Source organism: Eptesicus fuscus, chromosome 23 (genome assembly GCF_027574615.1).
Source record: "Eptesicus fuscus isolate TK198812 chromosome 23, DD_ASM_mEF_20220401, whole genome shotgun sequence".
In the NCBI taxonomy this organism is placed as follows: domain Eukaryota; kingdom Metazoa; phylum Chordata; class Mammalia; order Chiroptera; family Vespertilionidae; genus Eptesicus; species Eptesicus fuscus.
The window spans coordinates 1,945,212-1,966,619 of NC_072495.1; the positions used below are offsets into that span (position 1 = coordinate 1,945,212).

The window sequence follows — 21,408 nt, forward strand, 5'->3', positions numbered from 1 at the left end:
CCTGCTCTGCTCCCGGCTCCCAGAGGAGGGGCGCCGGGGCTGCAGGAAAACCCTGGGCATAAAGGCCACCGAGGAAGGCCAATCGTGGCTGCAGGGGCCCCGGAGGCACAGCCGTGGCAGCACAGTCCCCTCCCGCCAACGTGACGGCCCGCCGACCTGTGCCCGGCGCTGGGGGAGGCTGGGGACCCAGAAGCAGTGAGACTGGGTCCCTGTCTAAGGGGCGTCATCCAGGCAGAGACGCAGAATGCAGTGTCCTCTGCCCAGCGCCCGCCCAGCAGAGGGCGCCGCGGCGGGGTGGGAGAGGGGCCCAGGGCCTCACTAGTCAGTCCCAGGAAGGACCAAGGGCTCTCGCCCTGCCCAGGGCCTCCACTTCCATTTCAGATGCTTCAGCTCCATCGCAACACGTCCCCTCCCCGTCCCCTGCTAAAGGGCCTCTTTCCCAGCACGCTCTCCCTCCGCTGTCACGGGCCATTGACCAACGCCAACCTGTGGACAATCTCACTTTATTTCAGCTCTCCGCCCTGGTCAGATCACATGGTTTTCAATCACATGCGTTTGCACAGGGATGGGTGGTGGAGGGCCACGTGGCTGCCACAGCTCCCCTGGTGCCGCCCTGTGGGCAGCCACCTCTCCCTGGGCTCATCTCCGCTCCACCCGCAACACCACAGACTCCGCCCACAGCCTGCCCACTGCAGCCTCTGCCCACTGCCTGCCCACTGCAGCCTCTGCCCACAGCCTGCCCACTGCCTGCCCACTGCAGCCTCTGCCCACAGCCTGCCCACTGCCTGCCCACTGCGGCCTCTGCCCACAGCCTGCCCACTGCCTGCCCACAGCCTGCCCACTGCCTGCCCACTGCCTGCCCACTGCCTGCCCACTGCGGCCTCTGCCCACTGCCTGCCCACTGCAGCCTCTGCCCACAGCCTGCCCACTGCAGCCTCTGCCCACAGCCTGCCCACAGCCTGCCCACTGCGGCCTCTGCCCACAGCCTGCCCACTGCCTGCCCACAGCCTGCCCACTGCGGCCTCTGTCCACTGCCTGCCCACTGCCTGCCCACTGCAGCCTCTGCCCACAGCCTGCCCACTGCCTGCCCACTGCAGCCTCTGCCCACAGCCTGCCCACTGCCTGCCCACTGCCTGCCCACTGCGGCCTCTGCCCACTGCCTGCCCACTGCAGCCTCTGCCCACTGCCTGCCCACAGCCTGCCCACTGCAGCCTCTGCCCACAGCCTGCCCACTGCCTGCCCACTGCAGCCTCTGCCCACTGCCTGCCCATTATGAACTCTGCCCACAGCCTGCCCCTTATGGACTCTGCCCACTGCCTGCCCACTGCGGCCTCTGCCCACTGCCTGCCCATTATGGACTCTGCCCACAGCCTGCCCACTGCAGCCTCTGCCCACAGCCTGCCCATTATGGACTCTGCCCACAGCCTGCCCCTTATGGACTCTGCCCACAGCCTGCCCACTATGGACTCTGCCCACAGCCTGCCCATTATGGACTCTGCCCACAGCCTGCCCACTATGGACTCTGCCCACAGCCTGCCCACTATGGACTCTGCCCACAGCCTGCCCACTATGGACTCTGCCCACAGCCTGCCCACTATGGACTCTGCCCACAGCCTGCCCACTATGGACTCTGCCCACAGCCTGCCCACTATGGACTCTGCCCACAGCCTGCCCACTATGGACTCTGCCCACAGCCTGCCCATTATGGACTCTGCCCACAGCCTGCCCACTGCCTGCCCATTATGGACTCTGCCCACAGCCTGCCCACTGCCTGCCCACTATGGACTCTGCCCACAGCCTGCCCACTGCCTGCCCATTATGGACTCTGCCCACAGCCTGCCCACTGCCTGCCCATTATGGACTCTGCCCACAGCCTGCCCATTATGGACTCTGCCCACAGCCTGCCCACTGCCTGCCCATTATGGACTCTGCCCATTATGGACTCTGCCCACAGCCTGCCCACTGCCTGCCCATTATGGACTCTGCCCATTATGGACTCTGCCCACAGCCTGCCCACTGCCTGCCCATTATGGACTCTGCCCATTATGGACTCTGCCCACAGCCTGCCCACTGCCTGCCCATTATGGACTCTGCCCACAGCCTGCCCACTGCCTGCCCATTATGGACTCTGCCCATTATGGACTCTGCCCACAGCCTGCCCACTGCCTGCCCACTGTGGCCTCTGCCCACAGCCTGCCCACAGCCTGCCCACTGCCTGCCCATTATGGACTCTGCCCACAGCCTGCCCACTGCGGCCGCTGCCTCCAGGCCTGTCCTCGGGCACCTGCTGCCTGCAGTGCCCTCCTGTCTGTTCAGGTTCTGGGCACCTTCTCATCGGGTTCATTCTGTCCAACCCTCGAAAGTCCCCTGATGACTTTCTCTGTCCCCCCATCTCTCTTTCCTCTGGACGCACAGAGTTTGCATCCTCCACACTTGACTTTTGGGGAGCAGACAGCCAGGAAGGGTGTGGCCTCGCGGCCCGGCGATGGGAGGAGCAGAGATTCCCTGAACAAGGAGGGCGCGCCCATGAGGCACAGGCGCGAGGTCCCCTCAGGGTAGAGCCCGAGGAAAGACTGAGGGACGCCAGGCGCTCATTGGGCTCCTCACGCAGAGGGTGGGGACGCGGTGCTATCACTCCGTGCACCCCCCCTGCCCTCCTCGGGGAGTGCAGGTACCTTTCTGGGCAGAGCTGCAGCAGATGGCGAGGGGAGCGCTATGCCTTATGCACAGCCAGGACGCACTTCTAAACATAACCGACTGGCACCAGCTGGCCCACAGCTGGTCTGATCGGGGACTCTGAGCAAAGCAGGGTATGTGTCCCCTAAAGAAAATACTGGGGCTGAAGACCCTCGGAAGGGGTGAGGGTGGGGAGAGGGGAGGGTGGGGAGAAGAGAGGGTGGGGAGGGGTAAGGGTGGGCAGGGTGGGGAGAGGTGAGGATAGGGAGGGGGAGGGTGGGCAGGTGAGAGGTGTCCAGGTGAGGGGGGGGGGTCAGGGTGAGAGGTGGGCAGGTGAGAGGTGGGCAGGTGAGAGGTGGGCGGGTGAGGGGTGGGCAGGTGAGAGGTGGGCGGGTGAGAGGTGGGCGGGTGAGGGGTGGGCGGGTGGGAGGTGGGTGGGTGAGGGGTGGGTGGGTGAGGAGTGGGCGGGTGGGAGGTGGGCGGGTGGGAGGTGGGCGGGTGAGGAGTGGGCGGGTGAGGTGGGCGGGTGAGGTGGGCGGGTGAGGTGGGCGGGTGGGAGGTGGGCAGGTGGGAGGTCGCTGGACAGGGAGCCGGGGTGGAAGTGCCTCTGGCTCCTGGGCCAGGTGGGCATTGACACTCGGCTCTGCCAGGGCGCTCAGAAAGGAGCCAGCCCAGCCCAGCCCCGCTCCTCCCAAGGCCTGTTGTGCACACGCCTGGAAGCCCGGCCGGCCGGACACGGCACAGCTCTCGGTCCGGGCCTTACCTTTGGCTCTGTGGTCCTCCTCCTTGGGGCACTCACCCCCTTCCCACCACTTGCGCTTCAGGATCTCCAGGCGGTTGTTTTCCTGCAGCTGGAGAATGGCCAGGTCGAACTCGTCCCGGAAGGCTGAGCCTGCGGCACAGAGAGCCCGGCAGGGCGTGAGTCCTCCCCGGCACCTGCTCCCTCCCGGAGCCTCGGCCAATCCCCACTTCCCTGGGGGTGGGGGCGCTGCAGCCGCTGCTCTGGGTGCGACCCTGGGGCCTGGAGGAGAGGAGGAGCTCAGGAACTTCCCCTCCCTCCCGGCCCCTGGCCAGGCCCTGAGCGTGCGGGGAAGGGGCAGCGCCCGGGCAGCGTGGCTCCTGCTCCTGCTCCCACCCGCGGGCCCCTGTGGTCCAGGACACACACAGGCAGGAAGCTGCTTGCAAAGCCTCCATCGGCATCCCAGCTGTGAGGCCAAAGAGGAGAATCTGTGACGTAACCTCTCAGGCGGGCAGGTGTCTGTTTTCTACTTTATTTAAATAACTAGAAGCCCGGTGCACGAAATTCGTGCACGGCAGGGGGTTGTCCCTCAGCCCAGCCTATACCCTCTCCAATCTGGGACTCCTGGAGGGATGTCCGACTGCCCTGGTGGGATTGGGCCTAAACGGGCAGTTGGACATCCCTCTCACAATCCAGGACTGCTGGCTCCCAACTGCTTGCCTGCCTGCCTTCCTGATTGCCCCTAACCGCTTCTGCCTGCCAGCCTGATCACCCCCTAACCACTCCGCTGCCAGCCTGGTTGATGCTTAACTGCTCCCCTGCCAGCCTGTTTGCCCCTAACTTCTCTCCTCTGCCAGCCTGGTCACCCCTAACTGCCCTCTCTTGCAGGGTTGATCACGTCCAACTGCCCTACCTTGCAAGCCTGGTCCCTCTCAACTGCCCTCCCTTGCAGGCCTGGTCCCTCACAACTGCCCTCCCTTGCAGGCCGGGTGCCTCCCAACTGCCCTCTCCTGCTGGCCATCTTGTAGTGGCCATCTTGTGTCCACATGGGGGCAGGATCTTTGACCACATGGGGGCAGCTATATTGTGTGTTGCAGTGATGATCAATCTGTATATTACTCTTTTATTAGATAGGATTTCTGGGCATTTATACCTCTTTCTACATTACAGCTAACATTAACCAGAGCAGCCACCAATGAATGACACCCACCCAGTGGGGTCGAAGTGCGTCTTCTCCCTCCGGGTACTGGCACCCAGACCCCCCCGGCTGCTCCACGCCCTGGTCACACTGCTCCTCCCTCCCTCCCCCTCCCTCCCCACTCAGAAGGCTTCTGCTCAGAACAATTCTTTTAACAATTTCTGGACCATATTGGTCAGGGAGCTTTGATTCTAGATTTAGATGTAATCACAAAGACAGGCTTAAATAAAACCGTGGAAGGCTCAGTGCCCGGCACAGGCTGAGGCCTGAGATCATTAAGAAAACACTGTCAAGCCCTCGCCCGTTTGTCTCGGTGGGTAGAGCGTCAGCCTAAAGACTGAAGGGTCCTGGGTTTGATTCTGGTCAAGGGCACATGCCCGGGTTGCAGACTTGATCCCCAGTGGGGGGCGTGCAGGAGGCAGCTGATCAATGAGTCCCTCTCATCACTGATGTTTCTATCTCTCTCTCCCTTCCGTTCTGAACTAAAAAAATAAAAATTAAAAAAAAAATACTGCCAAGAGGCTGGAAATCCACAGGGCTGCCCAGTGTTCTTGCCCGCTCTGTGGAGGCCTGAGGGCAGCTGTCCCGGGGAAGACTATGGTGGAAAACTCAGGAACTCAGGCAGCAGGGTGGGACAAGTAGACGAGTGTCTCAAACTCTAACGTGCACAGGAATTACCTGGGGATCTTGCTGAGCTGCAGACTCTGATTCAGGGGGGTCTGCATTTTTAGGGAGCTCCACGGTGATACCCTGCAGGGGCTGCACTTTGACAGGCAAGGACAGCCCAGGACCCCACAAAAGAAGGAACCTGCCCACGGCAGCTAAGCCTGGGCTGGGCGTGCCAGCCCCAGGCCGCAGGCCTCCCGAGCAGTAGACACTTAACACGGCCTGCGGGCAAGAGGCCCTGGGACTAAGGGATGTGGCAGCCGGCGGACCAATGAACAGCCCAGGCTTGAAGGCAACTGCCCAGCCCAGCGAGGCGCTTCCAGCCGTTCTCAAGGCGCTTCCAGCCGAACCTCAGCAGCACCCGGGGCCCGCGGGAGGACATTCCATTGCTCTGTCTGCCACTTGGCCCCTCAGCACCTGGCTAGTTTTCCATCGCCCGCCTTGCTAAAAGTTATCTGCTTTTATCAAAAAACACAGGGGACTATGGAAGAGGCGGGAGGGCGCCAACGTTCCCCCAAGCAGGCTAGGTGTGGGCCTGTGGGAAGGCACCTGACTCGATGGCCAGGTTTCACCCTCACAAGAACCCTACAAGGTAGGTAGGAGCCACCTGTTTTCCAAGCGGGATGACGGAGACTCAGAGGAGTTAAAGGACCGAAACAAGGCCCCACGGCCAGCGAGCAGGCGCATCCCCAGCCGGCCTGACGGCAGCCCATGCTCTTCCCCTCTCCCAGGGCTCCCTGGCGCCTATAGCTTGTAGAGGTCCGAGCGGTGCGTGTGAGGTGCCAGCACAGATGCACAGCTGCATGTCAGTCTCCCCACTGGCCTGATGGCCTCAGTTCCCGCTTCTTCCCTGTGGCCTTGCACAAGGACAGGCCGGACGAGGTCAGCCCTACACAGCATGGCTCCCGGTGGCGTGTGGAGGAGGGTCTGCACCCAATCACCTGGGAACCCTGTCAGATGCCCCACAATCACAGCCGGCAGCTCAACGGCCTCCCTGCAGCTCTGGTAGGAGCGCTCGGAGCACAGCACCGTTAGAAGCAGGGCCGCGGCCACTGTCTGGAAGCCAAGCCTCTCTATCTCCTATGCCAGCCAGAGGGCACGCGGTCCGCAAGCTGGACGCTGACTCAGACGCTGACTCAGAGCAGGGCATCCGTGAGAACACATGTGAGTTGAAAGCCATCTCATCAAATCGTGTCAGTCTTCTTCTGTAATGAAACTTTCCCCAGGGACACTAGTAGCAAAATGAATTCATTTGAGTTTTACCATCTTCTCCTTCTCCTTCCCACTACGAGATGCTAATCAACAGAGAAACGGCCAACGGGCAGGAGAGGGGAAAGCAGAGGCTGAAAGAATCCACCAAGGGCATCAACATGCCATGTAATAATGAATTAACTCATCGCTGGCCGGTGTGGCTCAGTGGTTGAGTGTTGACCTATGAATGAGGAGGTCACGGTTCGATTCCTGGTCAGGGCACATGCCTGGGTTGTGGGCTCAATCCCCAGTGTGGGGCGTGCAGGAGGCAGCCGATCCATGATTCTCTCTCATCATTGATGTTTCTCTCTCTCTCTCTCCCTCTCCCTTCCTCTCTGAAATCAATAAAAACATATTAAAATAATAACTAATTACTTCATACCTAATCAAGCGGCCCTCCAGTTAGTAAGGATTGAGAACTGCTCCCTGGTTAGTGGGAGCATGTGGGTTGCTCTTTTTGAGCTCTCAGCAGTGCCCACCCAACGCCACGGCCCCCCTGGGCTTAGAAACGGGCTGAGGATCCCGGGCTGCCCTCAGGGGCCTAGCGCTCCGCCGCCTGGCTGAGGCGCCCGGGGCCGGGCTCTGCGTACCGACGGGCATGCCGATGCCGTAGCCCTTGGTGTCCAGCAGGCCCCCGACCTGCGTGAGGTTGCAGTTGCGCTGCCGGTGGTACTCGTTCATGGTGGACTCCAGGAGGAAGGCGTAGTTGGAGTTCAGCACCCTGGCGACCCCCTCCTCTGTGCTCTTCACGAACACGCTCGGCTGCTTGGAGTACATGTAATTCCACATGCGCTGGTAGGTCTGGTAGCGGGAGTTCTGGGAAAGGGCGCACGGGAGCAGGAGGAGGAAGAGAAAAGGAAATGCTAGTTTAAAAAGGAAGAGAGCCCTGGCCGGTTTGGCTCAGTGGATAGAGCATCGGCCTGCAGGCTGAAGGGTCCCTGGTTCGATTCCCGTCAAGGGCATGGACCTTGGTTGCAGGCTCCTCCCTGGCTGAGGTTGGGGTGTGTGAGGGAGGTAACCAATTGATGTGTCTCTGTCTCTCCCTCCCACCCCCGCCTTCCACTCTCTCTAAAAATCAAAGGAAAAATATCCTTGTGTGAGGATTAACCAAAAAACAAAGTGGGGTGGGAGTCACAGTGGGCCTTACATTCTGGCCCTCCTGCTCCCTGTCCCCATCCTATTCCATGGCCCTTCCTGGCCCAGCACTTCCCAACGCCTGATGGCGGGAGGGGGGATGGGGCCCTGACGCCTTTCACCGAGGGACAGGGAGGGACAGGTCCGCAGGCTGTGGCCTCTGCCTGGAGGCTGGGTGCCTGGTGTGGCCGCATCTGCCGAGAGGCTGCAGCCGGGCCTGTCGGATGGAGTGAGAATGGGAACTGGGGGTGTCCTGCCTCGGCCTTCAGGCTGGGGCAGTGGCCCCAGCTCAAGCCGGGACTTCCACAGAGATGCCTTCCCCAGCGGCCCTAAGCCAGCTCCAGTCCAGCAACAACAGGTAATAACGGGCGGAGCGCTCCGGGGTCTCGCCAAACCCTGTCAGCAGGGTGTCATCACTGGCCCCGTATCCACAGGCTCCAGGACTCATGGGAAACAGAAACGGAGGCCTGAAGTGTTCATGAAAATGAACATGGCTGATTCCACCATTAACTCCGGGCCCCTGCTTCCCCGGGGTCCTGAGCCTGTGGGAGCCCACCCTCCGTCTGCTGCGCAGCTCACCCCATGGCAGGGCCTCTGGGCCTTGCAAGGGAATCCCAAGCAGCCACTAGGGTTCTGATCTGAGACCCCTCCAGTCTGGGATCAATAAAACCAGAGCGTTTTAATCTAGTGTTCCTTACACTCCAGTCATTTGTGTATTATTCTAATCTTGCTTTGTCTCAGTGACCTATAAAATTAAAGTAACTTAGAAAGCATTTAAATATATGCATTAGCCTCATCCTATGCAGTAATATAAATAAAAGTACAGATTAGATTCATTGCATATACATTTCTAACACGCATTTAAAAAGAAATATGAAGCTACTGCGATTAAAAAATTAGCTCTGCCAAATAGTACCTAAAATAATCTCCCCTACCACTATCTGTCTGCATGAACACTCGGGACAGGCTGACACTAGCCCCAAGTCTCTGGGGACCTCAGGGGCGTTTTGTGGAACTCGGGTTCCTCCCGCTCCACAAAACGAGCCCCAAAGCAGATGCTCCAGAGAGATCTGGGTGGGGAGAGAGGCCCCTGTCTCGGGGACAGACGTCTCCCCGGTATGCTGCCCATCCCCCTGTTGGTGAGCGACCAAGTGGCTTTACTTGGAAGAAGGTCATGCTGGAGCCGCCGTGGATGGTGCCGTACTCGATGGTGGTCTGGTCGGCCAGGTCGTCCACCGACTCAATGGGCACGTCCATGCGCTGCACCGTCAGGAAGGCGGCCAGGTTGGCCGTGTAGGAGGAGATGATGATCAGCGTGAATGCCCACCTGCACAGGAAGCACAGGACGCCGTGTCCCCAGGGCACGCCCAGGAGTCCGGCCCCACCTGGTGCTGCTGCAGCGGGGAGTGAGACCGGGTCCCTCGCGGGAGGGACCAGGTGTGTGAGGCTGCCTGGAAGGAGACAGGGTCTTCCTTGTTTCCTACCGGAAAGATGGGGCTGTTACTCAATGAGGGCTGTGCATGCACAGGAGGCAGTTTGGGAGTCTGACAGGAATGGGCGGAGGCTCTGAGGTTCTGCTCGGAGCTGGGCTGTCTCCTCAGGATGCAGCCAACCTTGGGGAGCAATGCCGTGTGCGAGGCACCGCCCCACGCACTCCCTGGCTGGAGGGACGGCCGCTCACCCTGGCTTTCCAGACGAGGCCCTGCGGCTCCGAGGGCAACCTGCCCAGCAGCTCGTGTGGAAGCCAGTTCTACGCCTGTCACCGCAGAAACTCCTCACGGCTGTGGACAAGCGCCTTGGAGCTGCTCAGGAGTGGCAGTTGGGACAACATGCTCGTGTGATTCGAAGGAGAAGCCTGCTTTACTGGGCGGACGGAGCGGATTTAAAATGACAGCGATGTGCCACGCGGGCAGCATGCACACCAAAGCCCTTAAGCCATGTGCTCCCTGGAGGAGTTAGACAAGCAGCATGGCTCTGCACCCTAAGCCCCTTGTGTATAGGGTTCCAGGACAGACCTGGGCCTGCCTGCGGCCGGATGATCACACATTGTGACTCGGGAGGCTGAGTCCACGGGGCCTTACACTCGGGGAAGACGCTGCCCGCGCAGGCGTGGGGCGGCCCCGAATTCAGCAGCCAGCGGCCCCCAGGCGGCTGTGTGTCCCTTTTGCTACCACGTCCAGGGCTCCCGCGGGCTGCGTCCCAGGAGGAGACAGGGGCACCTGATGGGGGCAGTCACATGCCCAGTCCCCAGACCCGTGTGCCAGGCCCCCAGGGAGGTGACGGTTCTAGTCATGGCACTGTCCTGTCCACTGTGAGGCCGGGGCAGGTGAGGGGGGGGCATGTCTAGCAAGCGGGTGCTAACGCCTGCTCGGCCTTGAGATCCGTGAGAGCAGATGAGAGGTCAGGGGCCGGGTCACCTGTGCACCCCAGCCGAGTGTGGGTGTAGAGAAGGTGGAGATGGACCCGTCACCGCTGTGGGGGGCCCGCTGGCCGCCTTCCCTGCGTGTGACCGTAGGCCAGTGTGCTCTACAGCCCAGACCTGCCCTCCGGCTCCCGCCCCAGCTCCGCACGCGGCTGGAAGTCGTTTCTCATGCCCACGCCCCGAGGAAGCCGGGGCGGTGAGGTGAGTGGCCCGGTGAGGGTGAGGTGACGTGCTCAGCAGTCTTGGCTAGGACTCTGGGGTAAGGAGCCCTGGGCGTGGACGCCACCTTGGCGTTGGCTGGGGAGGTTCCTCAGCCCTCACACTCGGCTCCAGCCTTGGGCATGTGGCTGTTTATGCCCCTGTGGCAATGGAAGGGGTCAGAGGTCAGTGCAGGCCTCGCCTCTGCTGAGAAAGCACATTCCCCTACCCGCCCCCCTCTCGGCAGCACGGGGTCCCCGCTCCCGTCTGAAAGGGGCCGTCCGTGGTGAAGCTGGCATTCTCGTCGGCTCCACGGCGCTGTCTGCCACCTGCTCTGGGCGAGGAGGCTAAGGGCGGCCTGTCTTCTGCTCCCAGTCCCCCCGCGAGCTACCAAACCGAGCCCCGAGTTAACGACCGAGAACTCCAAGGGGCAGAGGGAGGCGCCAGCACCACTCGGGTTGGGGCTGGGGCGCCGCCTCCCACACACGCTGAGCCCCGGGGCCAGGCACTTGCACACGGAGGGCCCGGTGCGGGCAGAGCGGCCGGCGGCCTGGGCGCAGCCACGGGAGCAGCACCCTCTGCAAGGCAGGCCCAGGAGGCGGGGCAGACCCTGCAGCTGACGGTCTTGTCTCCATGGCATCTGCCCAGGCCTCCTGGACGGTGAGATGCTCTGCGACTGTCCCTTCCGTTCTGGGCAACGGGAACCCGGTTCACTATGTCGAGCCGCTGCGTGACGGCGAGCACCTCGTCCACATGCTTTAAACCCAGAGAACAACAGCCCAGCCTGGAAGGGCTGCTGCCCCAGCCGCGTTTCCCCGTCCTGTCAGCCGCTCTGACTGCTGAGCAGACGGCCCTGCCCCGCACGGGGTCCAGTGCAGACACGCCCCGCCCTGTCCCGGGCCTCACACCCTGGACCGTGTGTGACAGCCACACCCGAGGTGGGCTTCCGAGTGCAGGCGGGGCTGGCGCTCTGCACGCTTCCCTCTCGGTGCACATTCCCTGTCAGCTCCTCCCGCCCCGTCTGAAGCAAGTCTAGTCCACACGTCAACAGCACCTTCACGTTTCAAAGAGCTTCGCCCCCACTGAAGCGGCTGCCCCGGGGGAGCCGGAGGAGAAGGAGGGAGGAGAAGGGAGCTCTGGGGGGAGGCTGGCCCCCTGCTTGGGAGACCAGAGGCTGGCTGTGTGCTGCCCACTTGCCCCCGAGGGCCTGTCTAATTCAGAGTGACTACGGATTTGCACCCCCCGCCCCCCTCCTTCCCCGCTGAGGTGGACAGGCCTGGGAAGCCCCGCGCCCGGTGCAGAGGGCAGGAGGCTGGCGGAGGGCGGCGAGGCGGCAGGCGGCTGGGCGAGGCTCCGCCCGCAGCGCCTCCTGTTCGCACACATCCGCACAGGCCGTTTCCAAGCCTGACCGCGTCCTCGCTTTGCTGAGGCCTTTCGGGCTGTTTTCTCAGTCCGTCTCCCTCCCGCCTCGGCTCCCTCGTGTGCAGACTGCTGGCGGGGAAGGGCAGGGGCGGGATGCCCCAAAGCGTCCCTCCACTCCCCGCTGGTGGGCTTGGCCAGGCAGAGGCTCTCCCACGGGGAGCGAGGTTCTGGCCCAGGCGAGCGGTGTGCACCCCGAGCAGGGCTCATCCGAGGCAGGCCCCCCGCGGCCCCCGCCCACGAGGCCCTTCCCTGCCATCTTACCAGACGCCGCTGACACAGCGCGTGGACAAGGCCCGCGGGGCGATGGTGGAGCCCTGCTGCATGAAGCCCCCGACCGGGAACCAGAGGCTGTTGCCCAGGGAGTACTGGTTCACCAGCAGGCCGCACCGGCCCCGGGCGCAGGCGTGCGGGCTGTACCACTCGTACGGCGTCAACCTGGGGGCAGAAGGAACATGTCTGGTGCCGCGGAGGGGCACGGGGACGGGGCGGGAGAGGCGGGCTCCCCTTCCTGGCCCCAGGTCTGCACTGTCACTGGGCTCGTGGCCTTGGGCAAGCCCTCACTGTGGGCACTGAGCTCGAGACAGGTGTCCTTTCCTGGACTTGGATTTTCCCACCCAAACCGCGGGGCCTGGATCACACGGGCAGCCTCGCTGTTTTTCCTTCATGGTAGACACACGTTTACTTTCCCACATGACTGCTGATGCAGAGCTCCAGGGCACAAAACAGGCGAGGACGGAGCCTGCGACTGGCTGAGAGGTTCCGGCTCTGGCAGGCAGGGTGAGGCAGGCGTGTGTGTGTGTGTGTGTGTGTGTGTGTGTGTGTGTGTGGGGAGGGGGGAGCGGGGAGAATGGCTGGTAACCAAGCTGGAGGACCATTTCCAGCACCTTCAAGGTCACCTGAGGCTGTGGTTGCTGATGCAGGAGGGGCTCAATCAAAGGGGCAGGAGAGAATTGGGGAGCAGCAAAGCCAGGCTCCGGGCAGGCGCTCCTAACGGGCAGCAGACAGTGCGGCCCGCGGAGGGCCAGGCAGCGTGCCGGTGCCCGGGGATGCCCAGCTGTCACTGACCACAGGGACGTGGCACTGGCCCGGGCTGCAGGCCGCAGGGGCAGGTGGTGGCCAAGCAGCGCGCACAGCGCCTCTGAAGACCACCAGGCGGTCAGAGGGCTTTCCCTGCGGGGCCCGATGGCTTCCTGAACGTGGCTTTGATTTCCAGGAAGCAGCAGAGACTGGGTGACGCAACACCCCTGGGCGGCGGGGAACTGCCCCAGCTGGGCTCCCCTTGGTTTGGGGGCCCGTCTTCTGATGGGAGGAAGCACAGCTCCCCAGGGCCACTGAGGAGCCGGCCCCGAGGGAGAACCCCCCAACACACACACACACAGAGAGGTGGGGCCTACACGGAGGCCTAGCCCTGCGGCCGAGCGGAGCAGCTGCTGAGGGGGACAGAGCCCCTCAGCCCCGCAGGCGCCCTCTGAGCAGTCACCCTCCCGCACAGGCGCCCTCGCTGTCCTCACTGCGGGCACCGAGCTCGGGGGAGGCCCCCTCGCTGTCCTCACTGCGGGCACCGAGGTCGGGGGAGGCGCCCTCGCTGTCCTCACTGCGGGCACTGAGCTCAGGGGGGGCGCCCTCGCTGTCCTCACTGCGGGCACTGAGCTCGGGGGAGGCCCCTCGCTGTCCTCACTGCGGGCACCGAGGTCGGGGGAGGCCCCTCGCTGTCCTCACTGCGGGCACCGAGCTCGGGGGAGGCGCCCTCGCTGTCCTCACTGCGGGCACTGGCTCAGGGGAGGCCCCCTCGCTGTCCTCACTGCGGGCACCGAGGTCGGGGGAGGCGCCCTCACTGTCCTCACTGCGGGCACCGAGCTCGGGGGAGGCCCCTCGCTGTCCTCACTGCGGGCACCGAGCTCGGGGGAGGCCCCTCGCTGTCCTCACTGCGGGCACTGGCTCAGGGGAGGCGCCCTCGCTGTCCTCACTGCGGGCACTGAGCTCAGGGGAGGCGCCCTCACTGTCCTCACTGCGGGCACCGAGCTCGGGGGAGGCGCCCTCGCTGTCCTCACTGCGGGCACCGAGCTCGGGGGAGGCCCCTCACTGTCCTCACTGCGGGCACTGAGCTCAGGGGAGGCGCCCTCGCTGTCCTCACTGCGGGCACCGAGCTCGGGGGAGGCCCCTCACTGTCCTCACTGCGGGCACCGAGCTCGGGGGAGGCCCCCTCGCTGTCCTCACTGCGGGCACCGAGGTCGGGGGAGGCCCCTCGCTGTCCTCACTGCGGGCACCGAGGTCGGGGGAGGCCCCTCGCTGTCCTCACTGCGGGCACCGAGGTTGGGGGAGGCCCCTCACTGTCCTCACTGCGGGCACCGAGCTCGGGGGAGGCCCCTCGCTGTCCTCACTGCGGGCACCGAGCTCGGGGGAGGCCCCTCGCTGTCCTCACTGCGGGCACTGAGCTCAGGGGGGGGCGCCCTCGCTGTCCTCACTGCGGGCACTGAGCTCGGGGGGGGCGCCCTCGCTGTCCTCACTGCGGGCACAGAGGTCAGGGGAGGCCCCTCGCTGTCCTCACTGCGGGCACCGAGGTCGGGGGAGGCCCCTCGCTGTCCTCACTGCGGGCACCGAGCTCGGGACAGGCGCCCTCGCTGTCCTCACTGCGGGCACCGAGGTCGGGGGAGGCCCCTCGCTGTCCTCACTGCGGGCACCGAGGTCGGGGGAGGCCCCTCGCTGTCCTCACTGCGGGCACCGAGCTCAGGGGAGGCACCTCTGAGGGAGGACGAGGAGCCCCTGGCCTGGGTCCTGCTTCTGGGTAATGGAGGGCCAGGCTGGTCCATGCCCCAAGCCTCAGAGAGCACACCCTCCTATGCACAGCCCAGGAGGCCTCAGCCTGCAGGCTCCTTGGCTCTCCATAGGCCCAGGGCAGTCTCGGCTTCCAGGGAGAGGGGAGGGCAGGTTCTTCCCAACCCCTGATCTGGGCCACCTATACTAATAAAAGGGTAATATGCTAATTAGACCGGGTGACCGGACATCTTCTGGATGTCCGACTTCCTTCCGGACAGTTAGAGGGTGACCAGTCTGGCAGGGGGGCAGTTGGGGGATGGCCAGGTCGGCAGGGGGGCAGTTGGGGTGTTCAGGCCGACAGGGGAGCATTTGGGGGGCAATAAGCCCAGCAGGGGGGAAGTTGGGGAACAACCAGGCAGGCTGGCGGGGGGGCAGTTGGGGTGCAACCAGGCAGGCAGGCGAGCGGTTAAGAGCCAGTGGTCCCAGATTGCGAGAGGGATGTCCAACTGCCACAGGATCGGGCCTAAACTGGCAGTCAGACATCCCTCAAGGGGTCCCTGATTGGAGAGGGTGCAGGCTGGGCTGAGGGACACCCCTCCCCATGCACGAATTTCATGCACTGGGCCTCTAGTATATATACACTGAGTGGCCAGATTATTATGATCTCTGAACACATAATAATCTGGTCACTCAGTGTGTGTATTTATATTTATATTTATATTTATATTTATATTTATATTAGAGGCCCAGTGCATGAATTCGTGCATGGGGGGGGGGGTCCGGCCAGCCTGGCCAGGGGGAGGGGACATGGGTGGTTGGCCGGCCTGCCTGCTGGTCAAACTCCTGGTCAAGGGGACAATTTGCATATTAGCTTTTTATTATATAGGATATACACGGAGTGGCCAGATTATTATGTGTTCAGAGATCATAATAATCTGGCCACTCAGTGTGTATATATAATTCATTTCAGAAGGGAGGGAGAGGGAGAGAGAGAACCATTAATGATGAGAGAGAATCACTGATCGGCTGCCTCCTGCATGCCCCGCACTGGGGATAAGCCCACCACCGGGGCATGTGACCTGACCAGGAATTGAACCATGACCTCCTGGTTCATAGGTCGATGCTCAACCACTGCGCCCCGCTGGCCGAGCTGGACCATGTGTCTTAATGTTACTGGCAAAAGCCTCTCTCCATCCTGCCTCCCTGCCATCTGCCACCCTCATGTTCCGGTTCAACAAGACAGCTGTATTTTCACAGGCAGCTCTGGGCTGGGGAGAGGCCAGGCCTCTGCAGAGAAGCCTTAGCGCTTAGGCCTCCATCCCCATTCCTATTGCTTATCACTCAGCACTTTGTGGCAGATCCTGGCGAAGACTGATGCCAGCGCAGTGGAGTGCACAGTGCTTAATCAGAGGGACCTCCTTGCCCCTCCGCCTCCGCCCCTCCTTCCTCCTAAGGCTCCTGCATGAACAGGGGCTGAAGACAGGGGAGCAGGCGGGGCGAGAGGCAGGGCTGCATACGCAAGTTTGGGCAAGCTCACCTGTTGGCGTTGTACACAGGCGGGAATGTGTGTGCCATGGGTGGGTGGATAGTGCCAGGCCAACTGCTGGGCAGAGTGGTTCAGGTTCTGACTCCCTCCCATCAAGGCCTTCTCCTCCTCCCCGCCCCTCCCAGGTAGTTCCCAGAGGTGGACACGAGGTGGCAGTGTGAGGAAAGGGACGGGAAGACTTTACCGAGCCACCAGGAAGAGGATGCAGCTGACGGCCAGGTAGGCGAGAAGCATGAAGAGCCAGACACCTGGAGAGAACGGGTCCAGGAAGGAGAAGTAGCCAGGCTTGCGTCCCTGGGGACGGAAATAACAACAAGACTCACTGCACACGTTCGATGAGAAGGCTTTGGGGCCAGGCAGGGGGCAGGGTCTGGTGAGCGCTGGGCTGGTCCTGGATGGCATGGCCTTGGGCTCTGGCTGACCGGGTGGAGTGACCTGGGGTGGAAATGCGGAGGGGGCAGCTCCGAAATGAAAGATCAGCCCAGGCCAGGTCACTTCCCGGGTGAAGGTGGTTTGGCCAAGCAGAGGGGCCGCAGTGCCTGTGCGCTCCCGCCCTGCGCTCCCAGGCAGCCCGGAGGGCGGAGGCGGCTCTGAGCGGTCGCTGTCCGTGGTGCTGGAGCGGGACACACATCTTTCTCTGCAGGTCACACACAGTGAGACCTTCTCATATAAACCGCAAACCAGTGCTGTGGGGCACAGCTTATAATTTCCATTTTTAAGTGAAGAAGCCAAAGCCAGGGCAGCCAGGAGATGTATTCAGATCACACAGCGAAGAAGTGAGGGCTGGGACTCAGACACACGTTTTCTTTTTCTTTTTTAAATTTAAATTCTTTATTGTTTAAAGAACTACATATGTCTCCTTTTCCCCCCATTGACCTCTCCCCGGCTATTCCCACCCCCAGCGCATACCCTCACCTCCCTACTGTCTGTGTCCATTGGTTAGGCCCATGGTTGGCAAACTGCAGCTCGCGAGCCACATGCGGCTCTTTGGCCCCTTGAGTGTGGCTCTTCCACAAAATACCACGGCCTGGGCGAGTCTATTTTAAAGAAGTGGCGTTAGAAGAAGTTGAAGTTTAAAAAATTTGGCTCTCAAAAGAAATTTCAATCGTTGTACTGTTGATATTTGGCTCTGTTGACTAATGAGTTTGCCGACCGCTGGGTTAGGCTTATATGCATGCATACAAGTCCTTTGGTTGATCTCTCCCCTTTACACCCACCCTCCTCTGCCTTCCTTCTGAGGTTTGATGGAATGTTTGATGCTTCTATGTCTCTGGACCTATTTTTTTAAAAATATATTGTATTGATTTTTTACAGAGAGGAAGGGAGAGGGACAGAGAGTTAGAAACATCGATGAGAGAGAAACATCGATTAGCTGCCTCCTGCACACCCCCTACTGGGGATGTGCCCGCAACCAATGTACATGCCCTTGACCAGAATCGAACCTGGGACCTTTCAGTCCGCAGGCCGACGCTCTATCCACTGAGCCAAACCGGTTTCGGCTCTGGACCTATTTTTGTTCATCAGTTTATGTTGTTCATTATATTCCACAAATGAGTGAGATCATGTGATATTTATCTTCCTCTGACTGGCTTATTTCACTTAGCATAATGCTCTCCAGTTCCATCCATGCTGCTGCAAATGGTAAGAGTTCCTTCTTTTTTACAGCAGTGTAATATTCCATTGTGTAGATGTGCCACAGCTTTTTATCCACTCATCTGCTGATGGGCACCTAGGCTGTTTCCAAGTCTTAGCTATGGTGAATTGTGCTGCTATGAACATAGTGGTGCATATATCCTTTCTGATTGGTGTTTCTGAGTTTTTGGGGATATATTCCTAGAAGTGGGATTACTGGGTCAAATGGGAGTTCCATTTTTAATTTTTTGAGGAAACTCCATACTGTTCTCCACAGTGGCTGCACCAGTCTGCATTCCCACCAGCAGTGCACGAGGGTTCCTTTTTCTCCGCATCCTCGCCATCACTTGTCCTTTGTTGGCAGACACAGGTTTTCTGACATAAAGCTCAGGCTGGGACGGCGACGCTGCAGGGAAGCAGTGCTTGTTCCCGGCCCAGGGATGTGTTTGGCCAGAGTCATGGGAGTCAAAGGAGGGAGCTGGTCACAGGAAGCTGTGGACAGTGGACCTGGAGGAGAAGGATGGAGCCAGGAGCAGGAAGCTGTGGGGAGTGGGAGGGAGGAGAAGAAGGGAGCCAGGAACCTGCCCCCTGATTGAGCTGTGAGTCCACACCCCCTCCAGCCTCGGTGGGAGCTGGACTCGACCAGAGGTGACACACTTGTGCTTATACCACACGCAGCCCACAGACAGGCTGTTTGTTTACCCGGCATTGTTCACACATTTTGATTCGTTGCCAGCATTAGTTATGGAGATTTCATTTAAAAATCCAGATTTCTGGCTGTCTTGCTTTTGATGGGTGGTCCGGCGACACCGGGCCTATCTTCTCAGTTGCTGGAGCCGAGTCGTGGCTGCCATGCCAGGCGGCCTCTCCCTTCAGCTCCCACTGCTCCTGTGGCCTCGTGCCAGGCTGGCCACGTCCACTCACGGTGAGACCACTGGCCAGGGGCTCCCACAGGACCATTCCCGATGGAAAATGATGTGATTTCATGATTCCAGAAATCTAGGACGTCCGAGAATAGAATAGAAACTCAGTGCTAAGCACAGGGGTTCTGCAGACAGACTCATAGACACGGAGAACAGACTGAGGTTGCCTTGTGGAGGGGGCTGGGTGAAAGGTGACGGGATGGAGAAGTATTGATTGGCAGTTACAAAACAGTCACAGGGATGGAAAGCACAGCGCAGGGAATGTAGCCAACGATGCGGCAATGACCCGAGTGGTGCCAGGAGGGGACTGGAAATATCAGGGGAGGGACCACGCTGTGAAGCAAATGACTGTCTAATCACTCTGCTGTTCATCTGAAACTAATACAAAATATTACTGAATTCAAACTGCAACCGAAACAGGCACACTTAGGAAACCGGCGAGCCAACGCCTGGCTATGCAAAGATATGTCACTTTTTTGTATGGGGCTGGCGCGTCTTCCTCGTCATGCTAAGAGCCAGCAGCAGGCAGACTGCGCAGGCCCCATCCTCAGAGCCCAGTGGGGGTGGGGGCTGGCACGCCCACACCTTGCACGGCCACCGACTCTGGGCAAACATTACGTGAGTCCCATGTGCCCTGTCAGTCATGATCATCTTACGCTGCGTCTCAATTGAGAGACATCTATGCAAAAATCTCTCCTTGTTGCTTTCTGAATCTGGAACCCCATTACATGCTGAAGTCAGAATCTATCCTTGATTTTACCATGAGTGACACTGTGCTATAAGGACGCAGCTCCCCTGAACACATCTAGTCACTTGGCAAGACACCATCTGATTCCTCCTGTGATTGGCCGGTGCCAACCGGAGAGCAAAGAGGGGCAGTCGTTTGAGATTTGGGTCGGGGCCCCGCTGTCTAGGCTTGGGCAGAGCCCACACAGTTTATATGATGCAAGAGGAGTATGTGACTTGCAAGGCTCCGAACGCCTACCACTTTTTCCCGTGGGGACGCTTTAGATGGCTTTCTTCCCAAGACTTCTGAGGTACCGTGCTTGGAGCAAATCAGATCCATATGCCATAGGCATTTCTTCCAAGTAACAGATTTTCCTCAACCCAAAAGGTATATGATGGCGAATAACTCAGTGCTTCCCTGTGTTCTCTGGCTCTCAATGCCAGGTCTCCACATTGAAGGGTGGGAAGGTCCAGGGAGGGTCCTGGCCCAGGGAGGGCGCATGCCGTGCTGACATCATGGCGATGGGTTCCGTTTATCTGGTGCTCATTTGTTGGTCTGTTGCCATACGGACGCCCTGCTTGCTTTCCTTTAAATGGCCCCTGGACTGTGTCTTCTCCTTCTTATCTTGATTCAATAATTACTTTCACACCTTCTCCTCAATGCCAGGAGAATTCCAATGTGCTCCATCTCACCCCTTACAGTACTCTTAGACATCACTTACTTATAACCACCATTATTTATCAGCCAGCCAGACTGCCTAGAACCGAATCCTGGTTTCACCACTTACAAATTGTGCGATCTTGGGTAATAATAAATAATGCCTTAATACAACAGATATACTCTGTGGTACCTATAGGCATTTACACTGGTTGTACACGTCTCTGTTGACTGATGTTTCTAGTTTCTTGGGAGGAATACACCATTCTTTAGGAGGAATACACCACTCTGAAGGTCGGCAATTGGTTATAAATGTCTATGTCCCAATTGCCTAGGACAAGTCAAGCTCTGCTGATGGGATTGAAAATTAGATGGCACCAGAATTCGAAATGGTCCCCTTGAGTTTTGCTTCAGACGAACCGCACCAGAGCCAGCATCCCTGATGGTGGGAGAGAGCCAAAGGGCTGGTCACCAGCTGAGCCGTCCACACGGTGAGGCTCTTTGAATGTTACCAGTGGAGCTGCCCACGGGCTATGAAGTGGCACCAAACTCCCCTTGCAAGTAGGCAATTCCTCTTCTCCTCAAAGGAACCTATAACTCCCTGATGCTCCGTTTTGTGTGTCCTGGGGTAGGTGACATCACAGGAAGAACACAGGGCTTTTCCAGAGTCTGGAACAGGTGCATGAGAGCCAGTCATGCAGGACAAGCAGTAAATGGAAGCAGACTTGGACTGAACGTGGCTTACACTTACAAACTGTGACACTGGGCAGGTCACCCAACTTCTCTGGGCTTCTGTTCCCATTGTGGCAGGGGTGACAGTAAAACCTGTCCCCTGGGGTTGCTTTGAGAACTCGATGACACGTAGTGAGGGCTGTGCACTAGTATGTGCTTGCCTCTTCCTGTCTAATGGCAATCAGAAATGAACGGGGGAGGGGGTATGTGATAGGAGGGAACGTACTTTTATAGTGACACTCCCTCGATGCAGCAGGTGTCCTACAGGGACACCTGCTAACGATGCTGGGGTGCCATCTGGTTATAGTCACTCCCCAAATCCCGGGGTTCCTGTGGTTATAACATGAGTCATAAGGGTCCCCTAGGGCTCTCCAGGGAAGCCATCAGGGCAACACCAGGCTCGCTCCTGGAGGAAGGCACTTAGATGCCAGTGATTCCATCTCACTGGCACCATGTCAGCCTTTCCGGATGGAGAGAGTGGGTCCGACTGTGGTGGGGCCTCCTGTGTTTGTGTAAAGTTGTACCCTAGTCACCATTCCCTACATACAAACTACTGTTATGAATCTTCTTTTTTCCCTGTACTCCATCCCCTCTCCAGCAGAGCTAATGACAAAGGCTTGGCAAAGTCGTTGAAACTCAAGGCAATTTACAGAGACCAGTCGTGGTCAATGGTCAATAGAACACACTTGGGATGAAGACATAAGACAACAGTTTCCATTACTCCTTCA

At 60.0% G+C, this 21,408-nt stretch overlaps 1 protein-coding gene across 1 annotated transcript in view; it reads right to left on the reverse strand.

Annotated features, from left to right (window-relative positions):
- The window catches only part of GRIK4 (glutamate ionotropic receptor kainate type subunit 4), a 204,195-nt gene that overhangs the window by 18,671 nt on the left and 164,116 nt on the right, over nucleotides 1-21,408 (reverse strand). The window contains exons 13-17 of the mRNA XM_054712522.1: nucleotides 16,194-16,303; nucleotides 11,968-12,141; nucleotides 8,826-8,991; nucleotides 7,121-7,346; nucleotides 3,440-3,568 (exon numbers count right to left, since the gene is read on the reverse strand). Of these exons, the coding sequence (XP_054568497.1) occupies nucleotides 3,440-3,568; nucleotides 7,121-7,346; nucleotides 8,826-8,991; nucleotides 11,968-12,141; nucleotides 16,194-16,303 (805 nt within the window). The remainder of the gene's footprint in view (nucleotides 1-3,439; nucleotides 3,569-7,120; nucleotides 7,347-8,825; nucleotides 8,992-11,967; nucleotides 12,142-16,193; nucleotides 16,304-21,408) is intronic.